Source organism: Hypanus sabinus (genome assembly GCF_030144855.1).
Source record: "Hypanus sabinus isolate sHypSab1 chromosome X1 unlocalized genomic scaffold, sHypSab1.hap1 SUPER_X1_unloc_1, whole genome shotgun sequence".
NCBI lineage: Eukaryota > Metazoa > Chordata > Chondrichthyes > Myliobatiformes > Dasyatidae > Hypanus > Hypanus sabinus.
In genome coordinates this window covers 880,058-906,354 of record NW_026778957.1, presented here as the reverse complement: position 1 = coordinate 906,354, position 26,297 = coordinate 880,058, and the positions used below count along the sequence as shown (strand labels likewise).

The 26,297-nt window shown below is 46.3% G+C and overlaps 1 protein-coding gene across 1 annotated transcript in view; it reads right to left on the bottom strand.

The window, feature by feature from the left end:
- Positions 1-26,297, bottom strand: part of LOC132385574 (zona pellucida-binding protein 2-like) — a 139,794-nt gene that overhangs the window by 2,857 nt on the left and 110,640 nt on the right. Inside the window, exon 7 of the mRNA XM_059957739.1 lies at positions 14,925-15,099. Coding sequence (XP_059813722.1) covers positions 14,925-15,099 — 175 coding nt within the window. The remainder of the gene's footprint in view (positions 1-14,924; positions 15,100-26,297) is intronic.

Genomic DNA, 26,297 nt, shown 5'->3' with positions numbered 1-26,297 from the left:
AGTGTCTTGGCAGAGTAGGGTTAGGGTTAGGGTTAGGGAGCAGAGGTCTGGTGGTGCTTTGTTTCTCATGAGGGAGATCACGTATTGAACAGTGTCTTGGCAGAGTAGCTCACCTTGACAGAGCACTCCTATATGCCACAGGACCGGGGGAGTTCAAATGCAGCTGGTGAAGTCTGACACTAAAAGTCAATCTTGGCAAGTAATTAAAGTTCCCTGACTTCACCGCATCGTCATCCCTGAGGCCTGACAGGGTCATTCTGTCAGAAACCTCGAAGCAGGTGGCCGTGGTAGAACTGACAGTGCCTGGGGAAGACTGGATTGAGGAGGTGTTTGAGCGTAAGAAAGACAAATAGCAGGAGCCGGTAGAGCGGTGCCAGAGACTGGGGTGGAGGGCACGATGTGAGTCTACAGAGGTGGGGTGTAGAGGTTTTACTGGCTGTTCACCGTGCAGAACCTACCATCTCTTTGGCATTCCTGCAAAAAGCCATCAGGACCATCACAGTGGCTGCTGAGCGAGCCTCCAGATGGAAAATCAAGACGAATAAAAGAAGGTAAGAGGTTGCCCAGCAGACAAGGTGAAGGAGAATCCTAAGGGATTCTACTGATGTGTAAAGAGCAAAAGGACTGCGAGGGATAAAACTGGTCCTCTGGAAGAGCAGAATGGTAATCCATGTGAGGAATCAAAAGAGATGGGGAGATGTTAAATTTGTTTTTACATAAGCACTTACTCAGGAGATGGACAGAGAGTCTATAGAAGTGAGACAGAGTGGTATCAACTTCATGAATCCTATATAGATTACAGAGGAGGAAGTGCTTGCAGATCAGGGCCTGGCAAGATGTTTCCCCCCAGATCCTGTGGGAAGTAAGTGTAGGAATTGCTGGATCCCTAGCAGGGATATTTAAATAATCCTTGGTAACAGGAAAGGTACTAGTCGATTGAAGGATAACCAAAGTTGATCTGCTGTTTAAGAAAGGCTCTAAATATAAACCAAGGAATTATAAGCCGGTGAGTCTGACATCAGTTGTGGGAAAGTTATTGGAAGATACTCTAAGGGATTGGTTAGGGATAATCAGTGTGGCATTGTGCGTGGCAGGTCATGTCTAACCAATCTTATAGAGTTCTTTGAGGAAGTTACGGGAAAGTGGATGTTGTCTGCATGGACTTCAGCAAGGCACTTGATAAGCTCCTGCGTGGGAAACTGGTTAGGAAGGTTCAGTCTCTCGATATTGAAGATAGGTAGTAAACTGGATTAGGCATTGGCTTTGTGGGAGAAGCCAGAGAGAGGTGGCAGATAGTTGCCTCTCTGACTGCAGGCCTGTGACTAGTGGAGTGCCGAAGGGATCGGTGCTGGGTCCATTGTTGTGTGTCATCTAGAGCAATGATCTGGATGATAAAGTACTTAACTGGATCAGAAAATTTGTGGATGACACCAAGATTAGGGGTGTAGTGGACAGTGGGGAAGGCTATCATGTATTGCAGCTACAGATGGAATTTAATGCAGGCAAGTGTGAGGTGTTGCATTTCGGTAGGACCAGCCAGGTCTTACATAGTGAGCGGTAGGGCACTGAGGAGTGTGGTGGAGCAGAGGGATCTGAGGATACATAGTGAGTGGTGGTAGGGCACTGAGGAGTGTGGTGGAGCAGAGGGATCTGAGGATACATAGTGAGCGGTAGGGCACTGAGGAGTGTGGTGGAGCAGAGGGATCTGAGGATACATAGTGAGTGGTGGTAGGGCACTGAGGAGTGTGGTGGAGCAGAGGGATCTGAGGATACATAGTGAGTGGTAGGGCACTGAGGAGTGTGGTGGAGCAGAGGGATCTGAGGATACATAGTGAGTGGTGGTAGGGCACTGAGGAGTGTGGTGGAGCAGAGGGATCTGAGGATACATAGTGAGTGGTAGGGCACTGAGGAGTGTGGTGGAGCAGAGGGATCTGAGGATACATAGTGAGTGGTAGGGCACTGAGGAGTGTGGTGGAGCAGAGGGATCTGAGGATACATAGTGAGTGGTAGGGCACTGAGGAGTGTGGTGGAGCAGAGGGATCTGAGGATACATAGTGAGCGGTAGGGCACTGAGGAGTGTGGTGGAGCAGAGGGATCTGAGGATACATAGTGAGTGGTAGGGCACTGAGGAGTGTGGTGGAGCAGAGGGATCTGAGGATACATAGTGAGTGGTGGTAGGGCACTGAGGAGTGTGGTGGAGCAGAGGGATCTGAGGATACATAGTGAGTGGTAGGGCACTGAGGAGTGTGGTGGAGCAGAGGGATCTGAGGATACATAGTGAGCGGTAGGGCACTGAGGAGTGTGGTGGAGCAGAGGGATCTGAGGATACATAGTGAGTGGTGGTAGGGCACTGAGGAGTGTGGTGGAGCAGAGGGATCTGAGGATACATAGTGAGTGGTAGGGCACTGAGGAGTGTGGTGGAGCAGAGGGATCTGAGGATACATAGTGAGCGGTAGGGCACTGAGGAGAGCAGTGGAGCAGAGGGATCTGAGGATACAGGCCTATAATTAATTGAAAGTGGCATCCCAGGTAGATAGGCATTTGGCACATTAGCCTATATAAATATTGAGTACAGGAGATGGGCTGTTTTGGTTTGTTTTGGTCACCTACCTACAGGAAAGATGTAAATAAGGTTAACTAGAACTAGGGGACATAGCCTCAGTACTCAGGGAAGTAGATTTAGGACGGAGATGAGGAGGAACTGTTTTTCCTAGAGCGTGGTAAATCTGTGGGATTTTCTACCCAATAAAGCAGTGGAGGCTACCTCAGTAAATATATTTAAGACAAGGTCGGATAGATTTTTGCATAGTAGGGGAATTAATAGACAATCGATAATAGACAATAGACAATAGGTGTAGAAGTAGACCATTCGGCCCTTCGAGCCTGCACCGCCATTCTGAGATCATGGCTGATCATCTACTATCAATACCCGGTTCCTGCCTTGTCCCCATATCCCTTGATACCCCTATCCATAAGATACCTATCTAGCTCCTTCTTGAAAGCATCCAGAGAATTGGCCTCCACTGCATTCCGAGGCAGTGCATTCCAGACCCCCACAACTCTCTGGGAGAAGAAGTTTTTCCTTAACTCTGTCCTAAATGACCTACCCCTTATTCTCAAACCATGCCCTCTGGTACTGGACTCTCCCAGCATCTGGAACATATTTCCTGCCTCTATCTTGTCCAATCCCTTAATAATCTTATATGTTGCAAGCAGATCCCCTCTCAATCTCCTTAATTCCAGCGTGTACAAGCCCAGTCTCTCTAACCTCTCTGTGTAAGACAGTCCAGACATCCCAGGAATTAACCTCGTGAATCTACGCTGCACTTCCTCTACAGCCAGGATGTCCTTCCTTAACCCTGGAGACCAAAACTGTACACAATACTCCAGGTGTGGTCTCACCAGGGCCCTGTACAAATGCAAGAGGATTTCCTTGCTCTTGTACTCAATACCCTTTGTAATAAAGGCCAACATTCCATTAGCCTTCTTCACTGCCTGCTGCACTTGCTCATTCACCTTCAGTGACTGATGAACAAGGACCCCGAGATCTCTTTGTATTTCTCCCTTACCCAACTCTACACCGTTCAGATAATAATCTGCCTTCCAGTTCTTACTCCCAAAGTGGATAACCTCACACTTATTCACATTAAACGCCATCTGCCAAGTATCTGCCCACTCACCCAGCCTATCCAAGTCACCCTGAATTCTCCTAACATCCTCATCACATGTCACACTGCCACCCAGCTTAGTATCATCAGCAAATTTGCTGATGTTATTCTCAATGCCTTCATCTAAATCGTTGACGTAAATTATAAACAGCTGTGGTCCCAATACCGATCCCTGTGGCACCCCACTAGTCACCACCTGCCATTCCGAGAAACACCCATTCACCGCTACCCTTTGCTTTCTATCTGCCAACCAGTTTTCTATCCATGTCAATGTCTTCCCCCCAATGCCTTGAGCTTTGATTTTACCCACCAATCTCCTATGTGGGACCTTATCAAACGCCTTCTGAAAATCGAGGTATACTACATCCACTGGATCTCCCCCCCATCTAACTTCCTGGTTACATCCTCGAAAAACTCCAACAGATTAGTCAAGCATGATTTACCCTTGGTAAATCCATGCTGGCTTGGCCCAATCCTATCACTGCTATCTAGATATGCCACTATTTCATCCTTAATAATGGACTCTAGCATCTTTCCCACCACCGATGTCAGGCTGATAGGACGATAGTTCTCTGTTTTCTCCCTCCCTCCTTTCTTAAAAAGTGGAATAACATTAGCCATTCTCCAATCCTCAGGAACTGATCCTGAATCTAAGGAACATTGGAAAATGATTACCAATGCATCCACAATTTCCAGGGCCACCTCCTTTAGTAGCCTAGGATGCAGACCATCTGGACCTGGGGATTTGTCAGCCTTCAGTCCCATCAGTCTACTCATCACCATTCCCTTCCTAATGTCAATCTGTTTCATTTCCTCAGTTACCCTATGTCCTTGGCCCATCTATACATCTGGGAGATTGCTTGTGTCTTCCTTAGTGAAGACAGATCTAAAGTACCCATTAAATTCTTCTGCCATTTCTGTTTCCCATAATAATTTCACCCAATTCATTTTTCAAGGGCCCAACATTGTTCTTAACTATCTTCTTTCTCTTCACATAACTGAAAAAACTTTTGCTATCTTCCTTTATATTCCTGGTTAGCTTGCGTTCGTACCCCATTTTTTCTCCCCGTATTGTCTTTTTAGTTAAGTTCTGTTGTTCCTTAAAAACTTCCCAATCATCTGTCCTCCCACTCACCTTAGCTCTGTCATACTTCCTTTTTTTTTAAGCTATGCAATCTCTGACTTCCTTTGTCAACCACTGTGGTACCTTTCACCCCTTTGAATTCTTCCTTCTCTGGGGGATGAACTGATTTTGCACCTTGTGCATTATTCCCAAGAATACCTGCCATTGCTGTTTCACTGTCTTTTCTGCTAGGCTATCCGTCCAGTCAACTTTGGACAGCTCCTCCCTCATGGCTCCATAGTTTCCCCTGTTCATCTGCAGCACTGACACCTCCGAGCTGCCCTTATCCTTCTCAAATTGCAGATAAAAGCTTATCATATTATGATCACTACCTCCTAATGGCTCCTTTACTTCAAGATCGCTTATCAAATCCTGTTCATTACACAACACTAAATCCAGAATAGCATTGTCCCTGGTCGGCTCTCGTACAAGTTGTTCCAAGAATGCATCCCGTAGGCACTCTACAAACTCCCTATCCTGGGGTCCAGCACCAACCTGATTCTCCCAGTTCACCTGCATGTTGAAATCCCCCATAACTACTGCGACATTACCTTTAGCACATGCCAATGTTAACTCCCTATTCAACTTGCACCCAATATCCATGCTACTGTTTGGTGGCCTGTAGACAACACCCATTAGGGTCCTTTTCCTCTTACTGTTCCTCAGTTCTATCCACACAGACTCTACTTCTCCTGATCCTATTTCCCCCCCCTTCTTGCAAAGGACTGAATCTCATTCCTCACCAACAGGGCCACCCCACCCCCTCTGCCTACATTTCTGTTCCTACGATAGCACGTATACCCTTGTACATTCATTTCCCAGGTCTGATCTCCCTGCAACCATGTCTCCGTTATCCCAACAACATCATAGTTACCCATTCGCACCTGAGCTTCAAGCTCATCCGCCTTATTTCTGACACTTTGTGCATTCAGATATAGAATTTTTAGCCCATTTCTCCTCTCTCTGTTTAAATTGCTGCCTATTGTGCTTAACCCAGCTCCCCAAACTCCCATCGGGCTATACGCCCCTTGAATTTTGTTGTCCTTCCTAAATTTACTTATTCTTTCTGCACATTTAACTCCATGTTCCGTCAGACCATCCCTCTGTACATGTGTCCTCCTTATCACTTGTTCTGCCTCACCTTTCTCTACTACACACTTAATATTCCGGAACCGTGTAGTCCCCACCTGTCCTTTATTCTTCCCCTCGCTATCCTCTCTCACATTCTGGATCCCCACCCCCAAGAAGCACTAGCAAACTTCCCTGCAGGAATGTTAGTACCGCTCCAGTTCAGGTGTAAACCATAAGGTTTATGGGGAAAAGGCAGGGAGGTGGAGATGAGTCCATGGACAGATCAGCCCTCATCTTGTTGCATGGTGGAGTGGGCTTGACGGGCCATGTGGCCGACCTCTGCTCCTGCTTCTTACCTTCTTAGGGTAGGAAAAGTACAGAGAAAATTCACAAGGATTTTGCCAGGCCTGGAGGACCTGAGTTATAGGGAAAGGTTGAGGACGTTATCCCCTGGAATGTAGAAGATTGAGGGGAGATTTTACAGAGGCATTCAAAATTGTGAGGGGTATAGATAGGGCAAATGTCAGCAAGCTTTTTCCAGTGAGACTGGATATGACTACAACCAGAGGTCATGGGTTAAAGGAACATGAGGGGGGAATATCTTCGCTCAGAAGGTGGTGAGAGTGTGCAATGAGCTGCCAGTGGAAGTGGTGGATATGGGATTGACTCTAAAATTTCACAGGATTTTGCCATGTACATGGATGGGAGGGGTATGGATGGCTATGGTCCAGGTGCTGGTAGATTGGACTCGGCAATTAAACTATTTAGCATGGACTAGATGGGCCAAAGGGTCTGTTTCTGTACTGTAATGCTGTACCACTCCTTGAGGACTGTTTGATGGCTTTGGGCCTGTACTCACTGGCACTTAGAAGAATGGGGGGGGGGTGATCTCATTTAAATCTATCGAATATTGAAAAATCAAGATAGAGTGGATGTGGAGATGATGTTTCCTACAGTGGGGGAGTCTAGGACCAGGTGACACAGATAGAGTGGATGTGGAGAGGATGTTTCCTGTAGTGGGGGAGTCTAGGACCAGGTGACACAGATAGAGTGGATGTGGAGAGGATGTTTCCTATAGTGGGGGAGTCTAGGACCAGGTGACACAGATAGAGTGGATGTGGAGAGGATGTTTCCTATAGTGGGGGAGTCTAGGACCAGAGGACACAGACAGAGTGGATGTGGAGAGGATGTTTCCTATAGTGGGGGAGTCTAGGACCAGAGGTCACCGATAGCATGGATGTGGAGAGGATGTTTCCTGTAGTGGGGGAGTCTAGGTCCAGAGGGCACAGACAGAGTGGATGTGGAGAGGATGTTTCCTATAGTGGGGGAGTCTAGGACCAGAGGACACAGATAGAGTGGATGTGGAGAGGATGTTTCCTATAGTGGGGGAGTCTGGGACCAGAGGACACAGATAGAGTGGATGTGGAGAGGATGCTTCCTATATTGGGGGAGTCTAGGACTAGAGGGCAGAGCTTCAGAACAGAGGGATATCCATTTGTAATGGAGATGAGAAAAAAAGCAGAGGGTGGTGAATCTGTGGAATTTGTTCCCACCGGTGGCTGGGCCCCAGCCAATCATTGGGTATATTTAAATTAGAGGTTGGTAGGTTCTGAATTAGTCAGGGTGACAAAGGTTACTAGGAGAATGGGGTTGAGAGAGATAATGAATCAGCCAAGCTGGAATGACAGAGCACTCAATGGGCCGAAGTCTTATGACTCCATTAAGGCCAATCTTTCTACATTAAAATGACTGAGTAGAAGTGGAATGCAGTTGGTGATTTAATGAAAGGGATAGGGGATGAGGGTTTGAGCAGAAAAGTTTAATTGTGTTTCTCTTTCCATGTCTGCTGAGCATTTCCTGCAATTGTTGCTCTCGTTTCAGGTTTTCAGCCTTGGCGGCTGTTTGATTGGGTCAAAGTTCTGACAAAGAAAGCCCCTTTTGTTTAAAAGGTATTGCACAGGTACGGAGTTGAAGGGAGTGGAACCTGTACTAAGTACTCAGTGTCGTACATAACCTTCCCTGTCTTGTTTTGCTTAGGTTAGTCTCTATGTTATCTAGGGGGGCTTTAGATTTGTCACTCCCACCCTTTCTCAGAACCATATTGAAGACTGTTTCATGTTACAAGTGTAAAGGAAAACAAAATAATTGTTACTCTGCATCCAATGCAGCACAAAAAAGCAATAACTTTTTAAATTATAGTACTTGGGATCATTTTTGGTTCTTATATCTGGGGTGGGTTGTGAGGATAAGCTCCTACTACCTACTAAATGCTCCCGATGGCGTGCGTCTTCAAATAACCAAGTCCAGCTCCTGGACTTCACATGTGCTTGAGCTACTAAGCCTGGTGGAACTGTGTCTACTGACAAGTATAGGGCCCAGGAGGGTTACTGGTGCCTTAAAACCAATCGCTTCAGGCAGATGGGGTTTGGCAGATCAAAAACCTCTGCTGCCTTGTGGCTATACGCTTGGAGCCTCACTGTTTTTGAGTCTGGTGGTCCTGGTGTGGATGCTACGTAGCCTCCTCACTGACAGGAGTGGGACAAGCAGTCTGTGAGCAGGGTGGGTGGGGTCCTTCATGATGTTGCCAGCCCTCTTCTGGCACCTTTCTGTATTTACATGAACACTACTTTTAATATATAATTGTTGAATATTGTAGTTTTTTGTTGCATGCCATGCCCTGACCAACACACCACAGTAAATTCTTATTATATATAATATAACATGTATTAAAAATTTGTATTCGTCAACATGGGGCAGACAGCAAGTTTATAAACCTGATGAGAGCAAAGGATGTTGGGAACGGCCAGGGTGGGGCACCACGGGAGGGGTGTGAAGCTGGTGGACAGAGTGGGAGTGCCGGGGGCAGGTGCAGACCTACCCAGCCCTGAGACACCAGGCAAGGTCATTCCATACCAAACAATTGGTTCACTGATAATTACAGAATATCTCTCTGGTGCTTCCCGCTCCCTCCCCTCTCCCTGACCCCTTCCCACTCTCAGTCCACAATAGAGACCCGTATCCGAATCAGGTTTATCGTCACTCACATGTCATGAAATTTGTTTTTCTTTGTGGCAGCAGTACTGTGCAATACATAACATTACTACAGTACTGTGCAAAAGTCTTAGGCACCCTAGCGATAGATATGTGCCTAAGACTTGGGCACAGTACCTCATATGGTGAATGAAGCTGATACTTGATCCTTGCCAATCATGATGCCTAACTAAGCTAATCTCACTTGTGTGCATAGGGATCTAATGTAGGTGAGTATGAGTGTGTGTGTGTGGTGGGGGGGGGGCAGTGGGTGTAGTGTAGAAGTGTAGATAGTTGGCATGGAAGGTGCGCTGTGACATCCATCTATCATGTCATAAACAAACATTTTTCATACACAGATATTTCCCTTGTTTCCAGAAATTCTACGTTCTACAGATACATAGATGAGCACATTAATGTGAGGGACATGGACTCTGTGTGGGCAGACCATTTGATTACTGGTCATTGTTGTTGCCCCTCTCCGAGCCTTGTGGCACACTGGCTGTTTCTTGGGCATCAGTTATTTTTTTATTACGAGGCCAGGTTGCTAGCTCGACGCTCAACTCAGCACAGACGGAAAGTGTGCAAGGAGCCGGCCAGATTCGAACCGGGGACCACTCGCCATACACTACTGATGGATTAATTTCACTGGTTTGGCATGACATTGTGGGCCGAAGGGCTTTTTGCTGTACTGTACTGTTCTGACACATCGTGGCTAGTGGTCAGTGATGATCATAGATGTCATTTGCAAGCCAGAGCTGTATGACATGGAGAGCAAGCTGTCGCCTGTGTAGCAGGCTCCCCCTCTCCATGCAATCCAAAGAAACTGATTCACTTTGACACCTGCAGTATTGCAGGAGTTGCCAGTCAGCATCGAACTCAACGAAGGACTGCTCAGGGACTCCAGCTCTGGATTTTTCCCTCAGGGTTTACTTGAGAAGCCTTCCCCGAGTACAGCCACGAGGCAGCGGGAGGTTTGAGATCAGAGTTTTCCTTCTCCTTGATGAGCTGCCAACCACAGCTGACGAGACCCGTCTGCCTGAAGAGACTGGTTTTAAGGCCCCAGTAACCCGCCTTTGCCCTACTCCTGTCGGAAGAAAAGCTTCAGCTGGGCTGAGAAGCTGAGCCCTATGTGAAGACCAGGAGCTGGACTTGTTTGTCAGGGGCTATTGGGAGCTTATCCCCACTACCTCCCCCAGCTATAGCAACCTCTATTATATCAGATACAGCTAACCACCACAGTTTGCTTTCAGTACCCCTCAAGCAGGTGGCACGATGGTACTGGATATGCTGCCCTGCTGTGTCTGTTCACACCATTTCACGGACGTGACAGCAACAGCTCTCCAGTGTCCACCTGAGACTCTTGCACACTGTGATTCATGCCCATCGAGATAAAACGTGGCCTGAGATGCAAATCTCTGTCCAATCTCCACCCCCAAAGCTCATAACTGTTGGCAGTGAGCTTCAGTCACATTTCCCACCCCAGTCACGCCAAACACCTTCCACCACCAGTAGTATGGCTGGAAAATGAGAGAGGAAGAATTACTGGAAGGATAAGGAAGTGATAGAAATTAAACAAGCTGAGGAGAAGGCAAGAGAAGCAGCAGCACAAATATTGGAAAAGCAGTAGATAGACTTCAGATGGTGGTCACGTAACATTGTAAGATACAGACTGAGAAGTGCCAGATGGAGCTCAATACAGAACTGGGGAGTGATTCCCTCGGGAAGACTGAATTCAAAGGCAGGGTATCGAGTTCATGGCTGATGTGTCGAGGAACAGAGGGATCTTTAGGGCCCAGGTCCGTAGATCCCTGATAGGGTGGTGTATTGGCCTTCTTTAGTCAGGGGATCAAGAGCCATGGAGTAATGTTGCAGCTCTTTAAAACTCTGGTTACCTCATTTTAGGAAAAATGTGATAAAGACAAGGTTCTGCAGATACTGGAAATCTTGAGTAACACATACAAAATACTGGAGGAACTCAGCAGGTCAAGCAGCATCTATGGAGAGGAATAAAGAGTTGGTGTTTTGAGACAAGACCCTTCATTAGGAAGGATGTGGAAGCTTTGAAGTAGGTGAATGATAGGTCAGTAGGTGAGTTACCAGAATGCTGCTTCATCTTGTGAGGCAAGATTGAGTGAACTAAGGCTTTTCTCTTTAGAAAGGAGGATGAAAGACAACTTTCTTGATAGAGGTGTATAAACTGATAAGACACATAGACAGAGTGGCCAGCCAGAGATTTTTTTCGCAGAGTTGAACTAGCTAATACAAGGGAGCAAAATTTTAAGCTGATTTGAGGAGCACATGAGGGGGGGGGGGGGTGCGTGGAATGCCCTACCAGGTGTGGTGGTACAGATACATTAGGGACTCTTAGACAGGCAAAAGAATGATAGAAAAAGGGAGAGTTATGTGGGAGGGAAGGATTAGAATGACCTTGGATTAGGGGAAAGGGTCGGCAGAGCAGCGTGAGCTAAAGGGCCTGGATTGTGCTGTAGCGTTTGAAGTGGTAATCAATATGCATACAGTATATTACCACAGCACATGATCAAAATCTAATGTCTATTTGCCATTAGTTCACAGTACATCATGTGTTTGATGTCCACACTGATGTTTGAAAGTGATCCTAGATCACATTCTTGGTTTTTATATCATTGTCATTACGTGCCGTGTTGTATGATGTGGGCGATCATGGTCTTTGACCGTGATTGTTCTTGGCAAATTTTTCTACATAAGAGGTTTGTCATGGCCTTCTTCTGGGCAGTGTCCTTACAAGACTGGTGATCCCGGCCATTATCAATACTCTTCAGAGATTGTCCACCTGGTGTCAGTGGTCACATAACCAGGACCATTCACCTCCCTCTCCCAGGGCTTCACGTGACGCTGATCGGGGAATGTCAGGGGAGGGGGTGGTGGGGGCTAAGCTGGTGCTACACCTTGCCCAGGTAAGGAGAGAAGCAGTGACTTACATTTCCTTCAGTATCTCCACCCACCATCCAAAGTTTTATATACGGGCCACTGAGCAAGAAACTCAGGCTGAATGGAGATACAAGAGACTGCAGAGGCTCTGAAGTGGAGCAACAAAATATCTCACAGACCTGGCCTGAAACATTGACTGTCTAATCCAGCCTTTCTACACCTTTTTGCCCTGGAGGAAGCCTTGAAATAATTTTCAGGTTTCATAGAACCCCTGCTTAAAAATTATTATATCTAGTGCTCATGGTACGTTAGCGTGATCAGTAAGTTATAGACATAATTATCCAAGAATAATTGCCAATGCTCTTTTGTGTAGAGAATGAATTTTTAACCAACCTTTCTTGAAAAAAATAGGTAGTTAAGCTTAACTTACCTTTCTTGACAGTAATCTCTTTCTTTCCCTTTCATAAATTTAAAAAAACTCATAATGCAAACATAATAAATTTTAATTGTTAAATTTCTTAACTTGGTTTTATTTAATGATTTTTATAACATTAAAATTTACTTTACAAGACCCCTCATGGAGCCAACCATTGACGCGGCACCATCAGTACAGATGCCAACACAGTTCCTCCAAGACAGACCTTTTGTTTCGAGATATGAAGACAAAACATTAAATCTATCTTGGTCTTTGCTTGTTTCTGGTAGCTCTTTGCAACAGAAAAAGTTTTCTTGAATTTCACCATTATCTTACAAATGCTACAACATTCATTTACTGGTGAAATCATCACTCTGGAAGGAGGAGCTGTTTTTTATCATTTTATCACACAGAACCTCTTCAGCTTCATGTGACGTGTCATCAATACGTTGACTTATCGTACTGTTTGAGAGTGAAACCTTTTCAACTTCTGGTACAGCATTTTGTCCTAGCATTTTGCACACTATAATTTTATATGCTGGCATTATTAGGTTCTCACCAACTCTGTGACTTTTCCCTTTCTGGGTAATAACTTCTGCGACTAAATAACTTGCTTATTGAATCATTTTACTGACTGTGACTTTATTAATAAAAACTGTACTGTTTGTTTTGAGATGCCAATGGTGGTTTAAAATAAACAGCACTTTTACGTGTCACGTGGCTGTGATTTGTAGTTAAACGTCTTTTCAATTTTGCTGGAGCCATTGCTACATTTGCCACAGATAGAAGAAAACAACTAGGATCACCGGTCTATATAAAACCCATTGACAAGTAGCTTTCATTGTAAAGGCAGACTTCTTTTTTGTGTCTGCTGTTGCATAATAATAAGGGCATAAAAATAACTAAATGAGAAAACTGCAAAAAATATGAAAACTTCACAATACAATTTACTTCTAACCTACAGAGTCCACCTTTCGCAATGTTTACAACAGCAGCAGAGCAGCAGGCCAGCAGTTGAATCACAGCCCATAAACATTCCTTCTTTAGAATGAGTATTTCCTTCCAATTTTCTACGACACCGGTAGAGCTTCTTCGCTCCCATACATCAATTAGCAGTGCATAAGGGGAGTTAGGGGAGGTAATTCAGGAGGGAGAGGCCGATGCTACAGCCCAAGTTGGGTGAGTCTATTCAATGTTCACGCTGCTCATCAGCATACCGTCCTCCTCTTCATGCAATAGAACGCTCAACAATTATCAGCCTACAGAACTTCCCTCCAGGCAATACAGTGCTCACCAGTTATCAACAGCCTCCCCTATCTCGCATCAAAAACTGAGAATGGACTCAACAAAATAAGCACACCATAATTTCGCCCTGCCATACTGGGCTGAGAGACCTCTAACGAGATTGCTAATGGGAGCTGCTCTGTCACTGCTCATCACTACGTGCACTAGCATCGTGTGTTGCAAGAAGTCCAAAACATGATGGTTTTTTTTTAACTACAGTCTCTTGTGGAACCCCGGTCTAGTCATTTCCGCAGATGCTGCCTGACCTGCTGAGTTCATTCAGCATTTTGTGTGTTATACTCTGGATTTCCAGCAGCTGCAGAATCTCTCGTGTCAACGAGCAATTTACTGGATGAACTCAGCCACTCGAGCTGCATTAGTGTTGACACTTCAGGTCGAGAAGCTGCATCAGGATAGAATTAGAATTTGTGTTTTGCTAAGAGTTTTGGTGCCCCTCTGGCACTCTGGATGCCCCACAAGATCTAAGAGCTATAAAAAATGTGTAGTTGATAGGTTGGTTAAGAAACCTTTGCCTTTACTAGACGATACTGCAGTGAGTTCTTGCAGCTTTATAACACTTCAGTTTGGCCACATTCGGAGTACTGCATATCCAGTTATCAGAGGAAGGATGGAAGGTTTTGGAGAGGGTGCAGAAGAGGTTTACCAGGATGGTCCTGGATTAGATGGCATGTGTTTTAATGAGAGGCTGGACAAACTTGGGTTGTTTTCTCTGGAGCCGTGGAGGCTGATCTGACAGTGGTCTATAAGATTATGAGAGGCATAGAGAGAGTAGACAGACAGCATCTTTCCCCCAGGATTGGAAAGTCAGAAACCAAAAGGTATTCATTTAAGGTGAGAGGGGTTAAGCTGAAAGGAGATGTGAGAGCAATGGGGTTTCTAGCCACACACCTGGAATGTGCCTGGGGTGGTGGAAAAGGCAAATACATTAGAGGCATTGAAGAGATGTTCAGGTAGACACATGAATTGGAGGAAAGTGGAAGGATATGAACATGTGGGTAAAAGGGATTAATTTAGTTGGCCATTTGATCACTAATTTAATTGGTTCAGGGTCTGTTTCTGTGCTGTACTGTTTTATTTATTTATTGACATACAGCGCAAAATAGACTCTTCCGGCCCCTCGAACTGGGCTGTCCAGCAATCTCCAGTTGAACCCTAGCCTAATCACAGGACAATTTATAATGAACAATTAACCTTCCAGCTGGTACATCTGTGGACTGTGGGAGTAAACTGGAGCACCCGGAAGAAACTCACGTGGTCACGGGGAGAGCGTACAAACTCCTTGCGGACAGCAGTGGGAGATGAACCCGGGTCGCTGGTACTGCAAAGCGTTGTGCTAACCATTACCGCCCCAATCTATAAGATTCAGTCAGTATAACAAAAAGATCAGCTCGGAACTCACCACAGCATTCAGAACAATCCAAATGAATTAGCTTGTTTTTCCCGAAACCTGGCCGACAATGATCCACTTGGGTTGTTTTCAGGGAATTCTCAATGTAGTAGAATGTAGGCTTGTTCTTCATTTGGTTAAGGGCGATAATCTGCTTCTCGAAGAAAGCCTCGATACGCCTTCGTGCCTGAAAGTGAATGTGGGACAACTGACAATGACCAGTTGGCCTCTTTGGACTGTGGAAGGAAAACCAGAGCACCCGGGGAAAAGCCATGCGTACGACAGGGAGGAATAGCGGGATGGGAATGCACTGGAATGCCAACACGTGGGAAAGTCCAGTTACCCTGGGTAATCTGTAGTCTACATGTGGGTGTAGTTTTATATAAGGCCTTGAGGTACAGGAGCAGAATTAGGCCATTTGGCCCATTGAGTCTGCTCTGATATTTCATAATGTCTGATCCATTTCCCTCTCAGACGCAACCTCCTCCCTTCGTGCCCTGACAGCCACCTGTGGCTATTAGTTTCATAGATTCATCACCTTCTGGCTTAAGAAATTCTTCCGCATCTGCGTGCTAACTGGACATTCCTCTATTCTGAGGCTGTTCCCTCCGGTCTGACACTCCCCCACTATAGGAAACATCCTCTGCACATCCACTCTATCTGTGTCCTCTGGTCCCAGACTCCCCCACTATCGGAAACATCCTCTGCACATCCACTCTATCTGTATCCTCTGGTCCTAGACTCCCCCACTGAAGGAAACATCATCTCCACATCCACTCTATCTGTATCCTCTGGTCCTAGACTCCCCCACTGAAGGAAACATCATCTCCACATCCACTCTATCTGTGTCCTCAGGTCCTGAACTCCCCCACTATACGAAACATCCTCTGCACATCCACTCTATCTGTGTCCTCTGGTCCCAGACTCCCCCACTATAGGAAACATCCTCTGCACATCCACTCTATCTGTGTCCTCTGGTCCTAGACTCCCCCACTATACGAAACATCCTCTCCACATCCACTCAATCTGTGTCCTCTGGTCCTAGACTCCCCAACTATAGGAAACATCCTCTCCACATCCACTCTATCTGTGCCCTCTGGTCCTAGACTCCCCCACTATAGGAAACATCCTTTCCACATCCACTCTATCTGTGTCCTCTGGTGCTAGACTCCCCCACTATAGGAAACATCCTCTCCACATCCATTCTGTCTGTGTCCTCTTGTCCTAGACTCCCCCACTATAGCAAACATCCTCTCCACGTCCACTCTATCTGTGGTCCTAGACTCCCCCACTATAGGAAACAACCTTTCCACATCCACTCTATCTGTGTCCTCTGGTCCTAGACTCCCCCACTATAGGAAACATCCTCTCCACGTCCACTCTGTCTGTGTCCTCTGGTCCTAGACTCCCCCACTATAGGAAACATCCTCTCCATATCCACTCTATCAAAGCCTTTCAACATTTGATAGGTTTCAATGAGATCCTCCTCATTCTTCAGTGAGTGCAGGCCCAGAGTCATCAAATGCTCCTTATATAATAAACCTTTCAATCCAGGAATCAATTTCGTGAATGTCCTTTGAATCCTCCCCAATGTCTGCACATACTCTCTCAGATAGGGATCAAATACTCACAATACTCCAAGTGTGGCTTCACCAGTGCCCTATATAGTCTCAACATTACATCATCACCTTTATATTCTGATATTCTCAATACATACATAACGTGTTGCTGAAACAGACACTAATCTCACTGAAATGGATTTAATCCCTGACGTGAAAATCAAGATATATTTTAAACTTTAAATATGTTTGCAGTGTTGAATCCCTTTTGTCATTGCCTTTTCACATTTCTTGAGTTGTGAAATTAATCTCATCCTACCAAGTTGTGCTAATGGAACTAGAACTGGATGTCACAGGTTGAGTGTGAAAGGTGATATGTTTAAGGGGAACACGTTCACTCAAAGGGTGGTGAGGGTGTGGAAGTGATGGATGCAGGTTTGATTTGAACATTTAAGAAACAATTGGATGGGTACATGATGGGGAGGGGTATAAAAGGCCAGGTGCAGGTCAATGAGGCTAGGCATGGATTAGATGGGCTGGAGGGACTGTTTCTGTGCAGTCGTGCTCTATGACTCTAATTGATTAGCTTGCTGAATCTAAACTTGGTCTTGCTTTTACTTTGACTACTGCTATCCATACTTGAGATTAGTGCAAGTTTTATTTGGGCCAAAAGTCCAGATGTTAGCTTCATCAGGTATGGGAGCATCCTAACCTCGGACAAAGGTTTTTGCAGGTAAATGATTACACAAGAAGCCACACCATTTCACCTGGAGCCCTTTGAGACCCAGTTGGGTTAACCCCTCACAAAATTTATGCATTTAGCGATACACAGTGCCCAGCAACTCCCAACAAACCCCATTAACCCTAACCTAATTATGGGACAATTTACAATGAGTGATTAGCCTACCTGGTTGGTCTTTGGACTGGGGGAGGAAACTGCAGCACCCAGGGAAAACCTATGCATTCCATGGGGAAGATACACAGAGACTCCTTACAGGCGGACCCAGAATTGAACTCCGAACACTGGAACGCACCAAGCTGTAATAGTGACACGCTAACCGCTAGGCACCCATCCAGGACCTTCTGTAAAGTACCTTAATGCATTAATGCACCTTTCAATGGAAATGGAGATCGGAGTAAGTAACTAATCCAGAACCTTCTGTAAAGTATCTTAATGCATTAATGCACCTTTCAATGGAAATGGAGATCAGAGTAACTAATCCAGGACCTTCTGTAAAGTATCTTAATGCATTAATGCACCTTTCAATGGAAATGGAGATCAGAGTAACTAATCCAGGACCTTCTGTAAAGTATCTTAATGCATTAATTCACCTTTCAATAGAAATGGAGATCAGAGTAAGTAATCAGAGTAACTAATCCAGGACCTTCTGTAAAGTATCTTAATGCATTAATGCACCTTTCAATGGAAATGGAGATCAGAGTAAGTAATTGAAATTTGGCACAATCAGGACAACATCCCGAGTTTGTGCCAATGACTGTTCATTTCCTCATTCTTGTCCAACACATCTTCAAGCTGCACAGCGGTCTATTACAGGCTGCTGGGATACTCCTGGAATGGGGCTGAGTTCCTTCCCGGCACTGAAATTTGCAGGGAGTCATCCCAGTGCTGTCCTCACCTCAGTTGTGAGGCTCCCAAAGTGGATAGAATCACAGAGTTAAACAACACAGAAACAGGCCCCTCAGCCTCACCCATTTATGCTGACCAAGGTGTCTACCCATGTGCCTTCTCTTCTGCCCTATTGCTCTCTGGAAATGTATTTTAAACAGGGTAACTGTACCATATGCTCACCACCCTCTTGTGAAAAAGTTACCCCTCGGGTCCATTTTTAAATCCCCGCCCTCTCGTTTAAGGCTCCCTCTACTCTGGGGAAAAGACCGCGACCACCCACCTTGCCGATGGCCCTCACGACCTCATACACCTCTGGGAAACTTAGGTTAAGAGTTATGGGAGAAAGCAAGAGATTGGGGTTGGGGAAAAAAATCAACCACGGTCAAAGTCAATATAAATTAAGTACTGGTACATCACCACCTACTGCATTGAGTTTCACTTTCTTGCAAAATAAAGAAATACAATAGAATTTATAAAAACCAATACAGGAACAAAGACTGAAAAGTGGACTGAATGGTCTAATATTTTATGGCCTTATTGGGCATCCATCTGCCTCTTAAGCTCCAGGAGAAAAACCCCACTCTCTCCATTTAACTGCTATAGATGAAAAACAATAGTGAACCCAGCAACCATCCCTGCAGCAGGCCACTGATCACAGGCCTCCTGTGCGATAAACAATCCTTCATTACCACCCTGTGCCCTTCCACCAATGTTCCCCCTAAACTGCGTGGCTGCACAGTAACTGGAGTGCCCCCCCCCCCCCCGTGCACATAGCCTGCGTTGCTGCACAGCTGGGATTTTCTTTTAAATAATGTTAAGATAAATTTGAAATCCATATTAATATAATTGTGAATTCTTCTCATTACTGCTGTTAGGAAGGAGGTACTCACACCACCAGGTACAGGAGCCTTAGGACCCACACCACCAGGTTCAGGAACAGTTATTACCCCTCAACCATCAGGAAGGAGGTACAGGAGCCTCAAGACCCATACCACCAGGTTCAGGAACAGTTATTCCCCCTCAACCATCAGGAAGGAGGTACAGGAGCCTCAGGACCCACACCACCAGGTTCAGGAACAGTTATTACCCCTCAACCATCAGGAAGGAGGTACAGGAGCCTCCGGACTCACACCACCAGGTTCAGGAACAGTTATTACCCCTCAACCATCAGGAAGGAGGTACAGGAGCCTCCGGACTCACACCACCAGGTTCAGGAACAGTTATTACCCCTCAACCATCAGGAAGGAGGTACAGGAGCCTCCGGACTCACACCACCAGGTTCAGGAACAGTTATTACCCCTCAACCATCAGGAAGGAGGTACAGGAGCCTCAGGTCCCACATCACCAGGTTCAGGAACAGTTATTACCCCTCAACCATCAGGAAGGAGGTACAGGAGCCTCCGGACTCACACCACCAGGTTCAGGAACAGATATTACCCCCTCAACCATCAGGAAGGAGGTACAGGAGCCTCCGGACTCACACCACCAGGTTCAGGAACAGTTATTACCCCTCAACCATCAGGAAGGAGGTACAGGAGCCTCCGGACTCACACCACCAGGTTCAGGAACAGTTATTACCCCTCAACCATCAGGAAGGAGGTACAGGAGCCTCCGGACTCACACCACCAGGTTCAGGAACAGTTATTACCCCTCAACCATCAGGAAGGAGGTACAGGAGCCTCAGGTCCCACATCACCAGGTTCAGGAACAGTTATTACCCCTCAACCATCAGGAAGGAGGTACAGGAGCCTCCGGACTCACACCACCAGGTTCAGGAACAGATATTACCCCCTCAACCATCAGGAAGGAGGTACAGGAGCCTCCGGACTCACACCACCAGGTTCAGGAACAGATATTACCCCTCAACCATCAGGAAGGAGGTACAGGAGCCTCAGGACCCACACCACCGGTTTCAGGAACAGTTATTACCCCTCAACCGTCAGGAAGGAGGTACAGGAGCCTCAGGACCCACACCACCAGGTTCAGGAACAGTTATTACCCCTCAACCATCAGGAAGGAGGTACAGGAGCCTCAGGACCCACACCACCAGGTTCAGGAACAGTTATTACCCCTCAACCATCAGGAAGGAGGTACAGGAGCCTCAGGTCCCACATCACCAGGTTCAGGAACAGTTATTACCCCTCAACCATCAGGAAGGAGGTACAGGAGCCTCCGGACTCACACCACCAGGTTCAGGAACAGATATTACCCCCTCAACCATCAGGAAGGAGGTACAGGAGCCTCCGGACTCACACCACCAGGTTCAGGAACAGATATTACCCCTCAACCATCAGGAAGGAGGTACAGGAGCCTCAGGACCCACACCACCGGTTTCAGGAACAGTTATTACCCCTCAACCGTCAGGAAGGAGGTACAGGAGCCTCAGGACCCACACCACCAGGTTCAGGAACAGTTATTACCCCTCAACCATCAGGAAGGAGGTACAGGAGCCTTAGGACCCACACCACCAGGTTCAGGAACAGTTATTACCCCTCAACCATCAGGAAGCAGGTACAGGAGCCTCAGGTCCCTCACTATCAGGTTCAGGAACAGTTATTACCCCTCAGCCATCAGGAAGGAGGTACAGGAGCCTCAGGTCCCACTCCACCAGGTTCAGGAACAGTTATTACCTCTTAACCATCAGGAAGGAGGTACAGGAGCCTCAGGACCCACACCACCAGGTTCAGGAACAGTTATTACCCCTCAACCATCAGGAAGGAGGTACAGGAGCCTCAGGTCCCACACCACCAGGTTGAGGAATAGTTATTATCCCTCAACCAACAGGAAAGAGATACAGGAGCCTCAGGACCCACACCACCAGGTTGAGGAACAGTTATTACCCCTCAACCATCAGGAAGGAGGTACAGGAGCCTCAGGACCCACACCACTGGGTTCAGGAACAGTAATTACCCCTCAACCATCAGGAAGGAGGTACAGGAGCCTCAGGACCCACACCACTGGGTTCAGGAACAGTAATTACCCCTCAACCATCAGGAAGGAGGTACAGGAGCCTCAGGGCCCACTCCACCAAGATCAGGTTTAGCAACAGTTATTATGCCTCAATCATCAGGCTCTTGAACCAAAGGGGATAATATCACTTGCCCAGTTGTTGAAATGTTCCCATGCGATCTCATGCATGTACCATGCATGAACTCATTAAAACCTTGCTGAAGACATTGTAAGCATGAAAGGCCCTGCCCTTGACAATCATCTTTGTCAACTTTTTAAAAAGATTCAATCAAATCTGTGTCATAATCTCCCCCCAGGCAAAGCCCTGTTGACTACCTCCTATCAATCCCAACACACAATAATGCTGGAGGAACTGCATGGGTCAGGCAGCATTTCCAGAGGGAAAGGCTCTTCTGAGAGCTGCCACATTATCAGGGTGGAGGGGCACGTGAGTTCCTCAGATACCGACAGAGACAAACCCTCGACCGCAGCAGTGAAGTGTCCCGTCTTGCACTCCACGCCACTGGGCCCTGACCTTGATCTGTTAAGGAGCACGCAGTAGCTGCCTATGCATCGGCCTCCCCACATGAAACAAAATTCTCCACAGAGGGATATGGACAGCCAACCCTTCATCAGGATTGGAAAGAAAGGCAGTGGGGATGAGGGTTGGAATTTGGAGGTGGGGAGTAAGAGCTAGCAGGGAATAGGTGGATCAGGTAAGGAAGAAAGAGTGGAAATGATGGAACAAGTTCAATTCATAGAACAGGTCCTTTGGCCCACAATGTTGTGCCAAACCAATTAAATCGGTAATCAAATGGGCAACTAAACTAATCCCTTCTGCCTACATGATGTCCGTATCCTCCCATTTTCTTCATATTCATGCGCCTATCTAAATGTCTCTTCAAAGACCCTAACGTTTCTGCCTCCACCACCGCCTCAGACAGCACAAACCACTCTGTGTAAAAAAAATGCCCCTCACAACTCCTTTGAGCTTACCCCGCCCCCCCAACTTTAAATGCATGACCTCTGGTGTTAGACATTTCAACCTTGGGAAACAGGTACAGTCTGTTTATTATATCTACGTCTCTCATGATCTTATAAACCTCTAGCTCCTCCGCTCCTGAGAAAACAATCCAAGTTTGTTCGACCTCTCATAACGGACACGCTCTTAAACCAGCCAGCATCCTGGTAAACCTCCTCCGCAAAGCCTCAACATCCTTCCTATAATATGAGACCAGAACTGTATGCGTTACTCCAGATGTGGCCTACCTGGAGTTTATAAAGCTGCAACGTAGCTTCCTGACTTTTGTTCTCAATACCTTGAACATGCCACATTCCTTCTTAGCCACTCTGGGTAGCCTCTTTAGGAGCTACCAACTTGGACTCCAAGATCCCTATACTCATTTACACTGATAAAAGGTCTTGCCCCTTAACATTTCAGTGTTTCTGCAGCTGACTTGCCAAGGTGCAAAACTTCACATTTAGCTGGGTTAAATTCCATCTGCCATTTCTTTGCCCGGGAATTGAACTGAATTCCATTCGATTCCCACCGCTGTCTGTAAGGAGTGTGTACATTCCTCCTGTGACCACGTGCGTTTCCTCCGGGTACTCCAGTTTCCTTTCACTTTCTGAAGACATATGGGTTAGTGAGTTGCTGGCATGGGCTGGTGGTGACAGCTGACTGCACTGGCCATTGACGCAAACGACGGATTTCACCGTATGTTTTGATGCACAGTGCATGTGACAAATAAGGCTCATCTTTATCTCCAAAGTGGTTAGGAGGGTGATAGGTAGTACTGACAAAGCGCTGGAGAAGATGCAATCTGATAGGACACTGGACCCAGCGGATGTGTGGGTGATGGGCAGTTGGAGAGCTTGATGAAGGGTCAGTGGGATGAGGAGATAAAACAGGGAATGGAGTGGTTACCAGAAATCACAGTGTGGATTGGCCCTGAGGTCTGGGATGTCACAGCCATAACTGAAACATGGCTGAGAGGAAGGAAGGACTGCCAGCTCCATGTTCCAGGATACAGATTCTACAGGCATGACATGTAAGTGAAGAGGCATGTGACCTTTTTGATAGCAACACTTAGAGAAGGTATTCTTTGGGTGGGGGGGGGGGGGAAGATTATTCAGTAGGGAAACAAGAAGGGAGTAGTCACACTAGTGGGGTTGTATAATAAACACCCCTCCCCCCACCAATAGTCAACAGGAATTTGCAGAGCAGGTGTGTAGAGAAATAGCTCGGCCTGAAACATCGACTGTTTACTCATTTCCGTAAATGCTGCCTGGCCCGCTGAATTCCTCCATCATTTTGTGTATGTTACTTTGATTTTTCCACACACAGACTTTCTCATTTATGACCATAATTCTATTAGTTTTAATATAGTGATGGAAAATTTACACAGGCCGGCAGTTTGTCGTAGTCCTTCTGCTAAGATGGCGGTGTGCTTGGACCCGCAGTGGATTCTGCAGGGTCAACCAAAGATGTATTGTCTTTTTTAAATGTATCTTTATGATTGCAAGGTGCTGCTGAACACTAAGAACTTAAAAGTCAATATCCATGGACTTAGGGCCTGAGACGATTCTTCTTTTGTGTGACTGTATTTTACTGAGATCTTCTATGTGTTGTATGTGCCTCGTGCTGTCTATGACGGATGGTAATATGTTTTGCATCTTGGATACGGAAGAGAAGAGGGAATCAAGTGGAGATGTTTGGAGGACATGCATATGACCAGGAAGGAGTTATTTAAATTACACAGAGGCACGTGATGAAGGAGGCCAAAGTCAGCCAAGGAAGAATTTTACCTGACAAATCTGTTGGAATTCTTTGAGGCAGGAGAGACAGTCAATGGATGCTGTTTACTTGGATTTTCTTAAGGCCTTTGACAAGCTGCTGCACATGAACAAGAGAAAATCTGCAGATGCTGTAACTTGGCAGGAAGGCAGATTGGAAAAACGATGAGAAGTCTGAGTAAGAGGCGGGGGGAGGAGAGGAAGGAGTACAAGGTGGGAGGTGATGTGAAACCCTGAGAGGGGAAGGGTGAAGGAAAGAATCTGGAAGCCCATTGGTGAAAGAGATAAAGGGCTGGAGAAGGGGGAATCTGAATCTATGGAAGAAAGGGAAGAGGGAGGAGCACCAGAGGGAAGTAGTGAGGAGATAAAGAGAGGGGGAAATGGGAATGGGGAATGGTGAAGGAGAAGGGGAGGGGGCAATTCCCAGGAGTTCGAGAAATCAATGTTCACGCCATCAGGTTGGAGGCTACCCAGATGGAACATAAGGTGTTGTTCCTCCAATCTGAGTGTGGCCTCATTGCGGTAGTAGAGGAGGCCATGGACTGACATGCCACACATGAAGCTGCTTAACAAGATAAAAGCCCATGGTATTACAGGAAAGATACTAGCATCGATAGAAGACTGGCTGACTGGCAGGAGGCAAACCGTGGGATTAAAGGAGGCCTATTCTGGTTGGCTGCTGGTGACTAGTGGTGTTCCTAAGGGGCTAGTGTTGGGACCACTTCTTTTTATGTTATATGTCAATGATTTGGATGATGGAATTGATGGCTTTGTGGCCAAGTTTGCAAATGATCTGAAGCTAGGTGGAGGAGCAGTTAGTTTTGAGGAAGCAAAGAGGCTGAGAAACACTTAGACAGATTAGGAGAATGGACAAAGAAGTGGCAGATGGAATACAGCATCAGGAAGTGTACGATCATGCAGTTTGGTAGAAGAAATTAAAGCATAGCCTACTTTCCAAATGGAGAGAAAATTCCAAAAACTGAGGGGCAAGGGGATTTGGAAGTCCTCGTGCAGGATTCCCTGAAGGTTAACTTGCAGGGTGAGTCGGTGTGTGGAAGACAAATGCAATGTTAGCATTTATTTTGAAAGGACTAGGATATAAAAGCAAGGATGTAATGCTGAGGCTTCATAAGGCACTGGTCAGACTGCATTTCGAGTACTGCGAGCAGTTTTGGGCTCCGTATCTAATGTTCTGGCATTAGAGAGGGTCCAGAGGCAGTTCACGGGAATGATCTCAGGAAAGAAACCATTCTCTCCGCAACCTTTAATGTCCCAATTAATCAAGAATCTATCTACATCCACATGTGGTCTGACCAATGCCTTATAAAGCCTCAGCTTTACCCCCTATTCTAGTCCCCTTGAAGTGAATGATAGTATTGCATTTGCAAACACGTGGAAATCTGCAAATGCTGGAAATTCAAGCAACACACACAAAATGCTGGTGGGACACAGCAGGTCAGGCAGCGTCTATAGGGAGAGGTACAGTCGATGATTCAGGCCGAGACCCTTCGTCAGGACTTCGATGAGTCTTGGCCCGAATTGTCGACTGCACTTCTTCCTATAGATGCTGCCTGGCCTGCTGCATTCCACCAGCATTTTGTGTGTGTTGCTAGTATTGCATTTGCCTTCCTCACCACCGTCTCAACCTACAAGTTGTGGGGGGGGGGGGGGAAAGAAACTATTTCATAGGAATGTTTTGAGCATACATTGGGTGTTTATGCACATTTACACACTTTATGCTTGGCTGTACTCCCTGAATACCCTATCGCCCCCCCCCCCCCACTCCACTTCCCAACTCACAGGCACACTCTCCTCCTGCACTGGTCACTTTTCATCTTTTATTGCTGCTGTTTCACATATTTATATGACTCTTTGTTTTATCACAATAGTGTCAGTAACATTACAATGTCTCATATAAACATCTCGAACTTTATGTCAACCTGTCAATCTTCAGGTCATGTGACTCAGGAACCTGTGCTAATGTTGTTTTGTGATGGTACGTGGTGGATCGTAAGTAACTGTCCTGTGTGTGACTGTATGTGTTGTGTGTGATAGTATGTACAGTGTGTGTCCTGTGTGTGACTGTATGTGTTGTGTGTCTGTATGTACTGTGTGTGATAGTATGTACAGTGTGTGACTGTATGTACTGTGTGAGTGGCTGTATATCCTGTGTTCGTCCGTATGTCCTGTGTACTGTGTGTGACCGTATGTCCTGCATGTGACCATATGTACTGTGTGTGACTGTATGTCTTGTGTGTGACTGTATGTCCAGTGTATGACTATACGTACCATATGTGACCATATGTGCCTTGTGTGACCATATGTACTGTGTGCGACCATATGTCCTGTGTGTAGCTGTATGTACCGTGACTATGTCCTGTGTGTGACAGTATGCGCTGTATGTGACCGTATGCAGTGTGTGACTGTATGTGCCGTGTGTGACCGTATGCA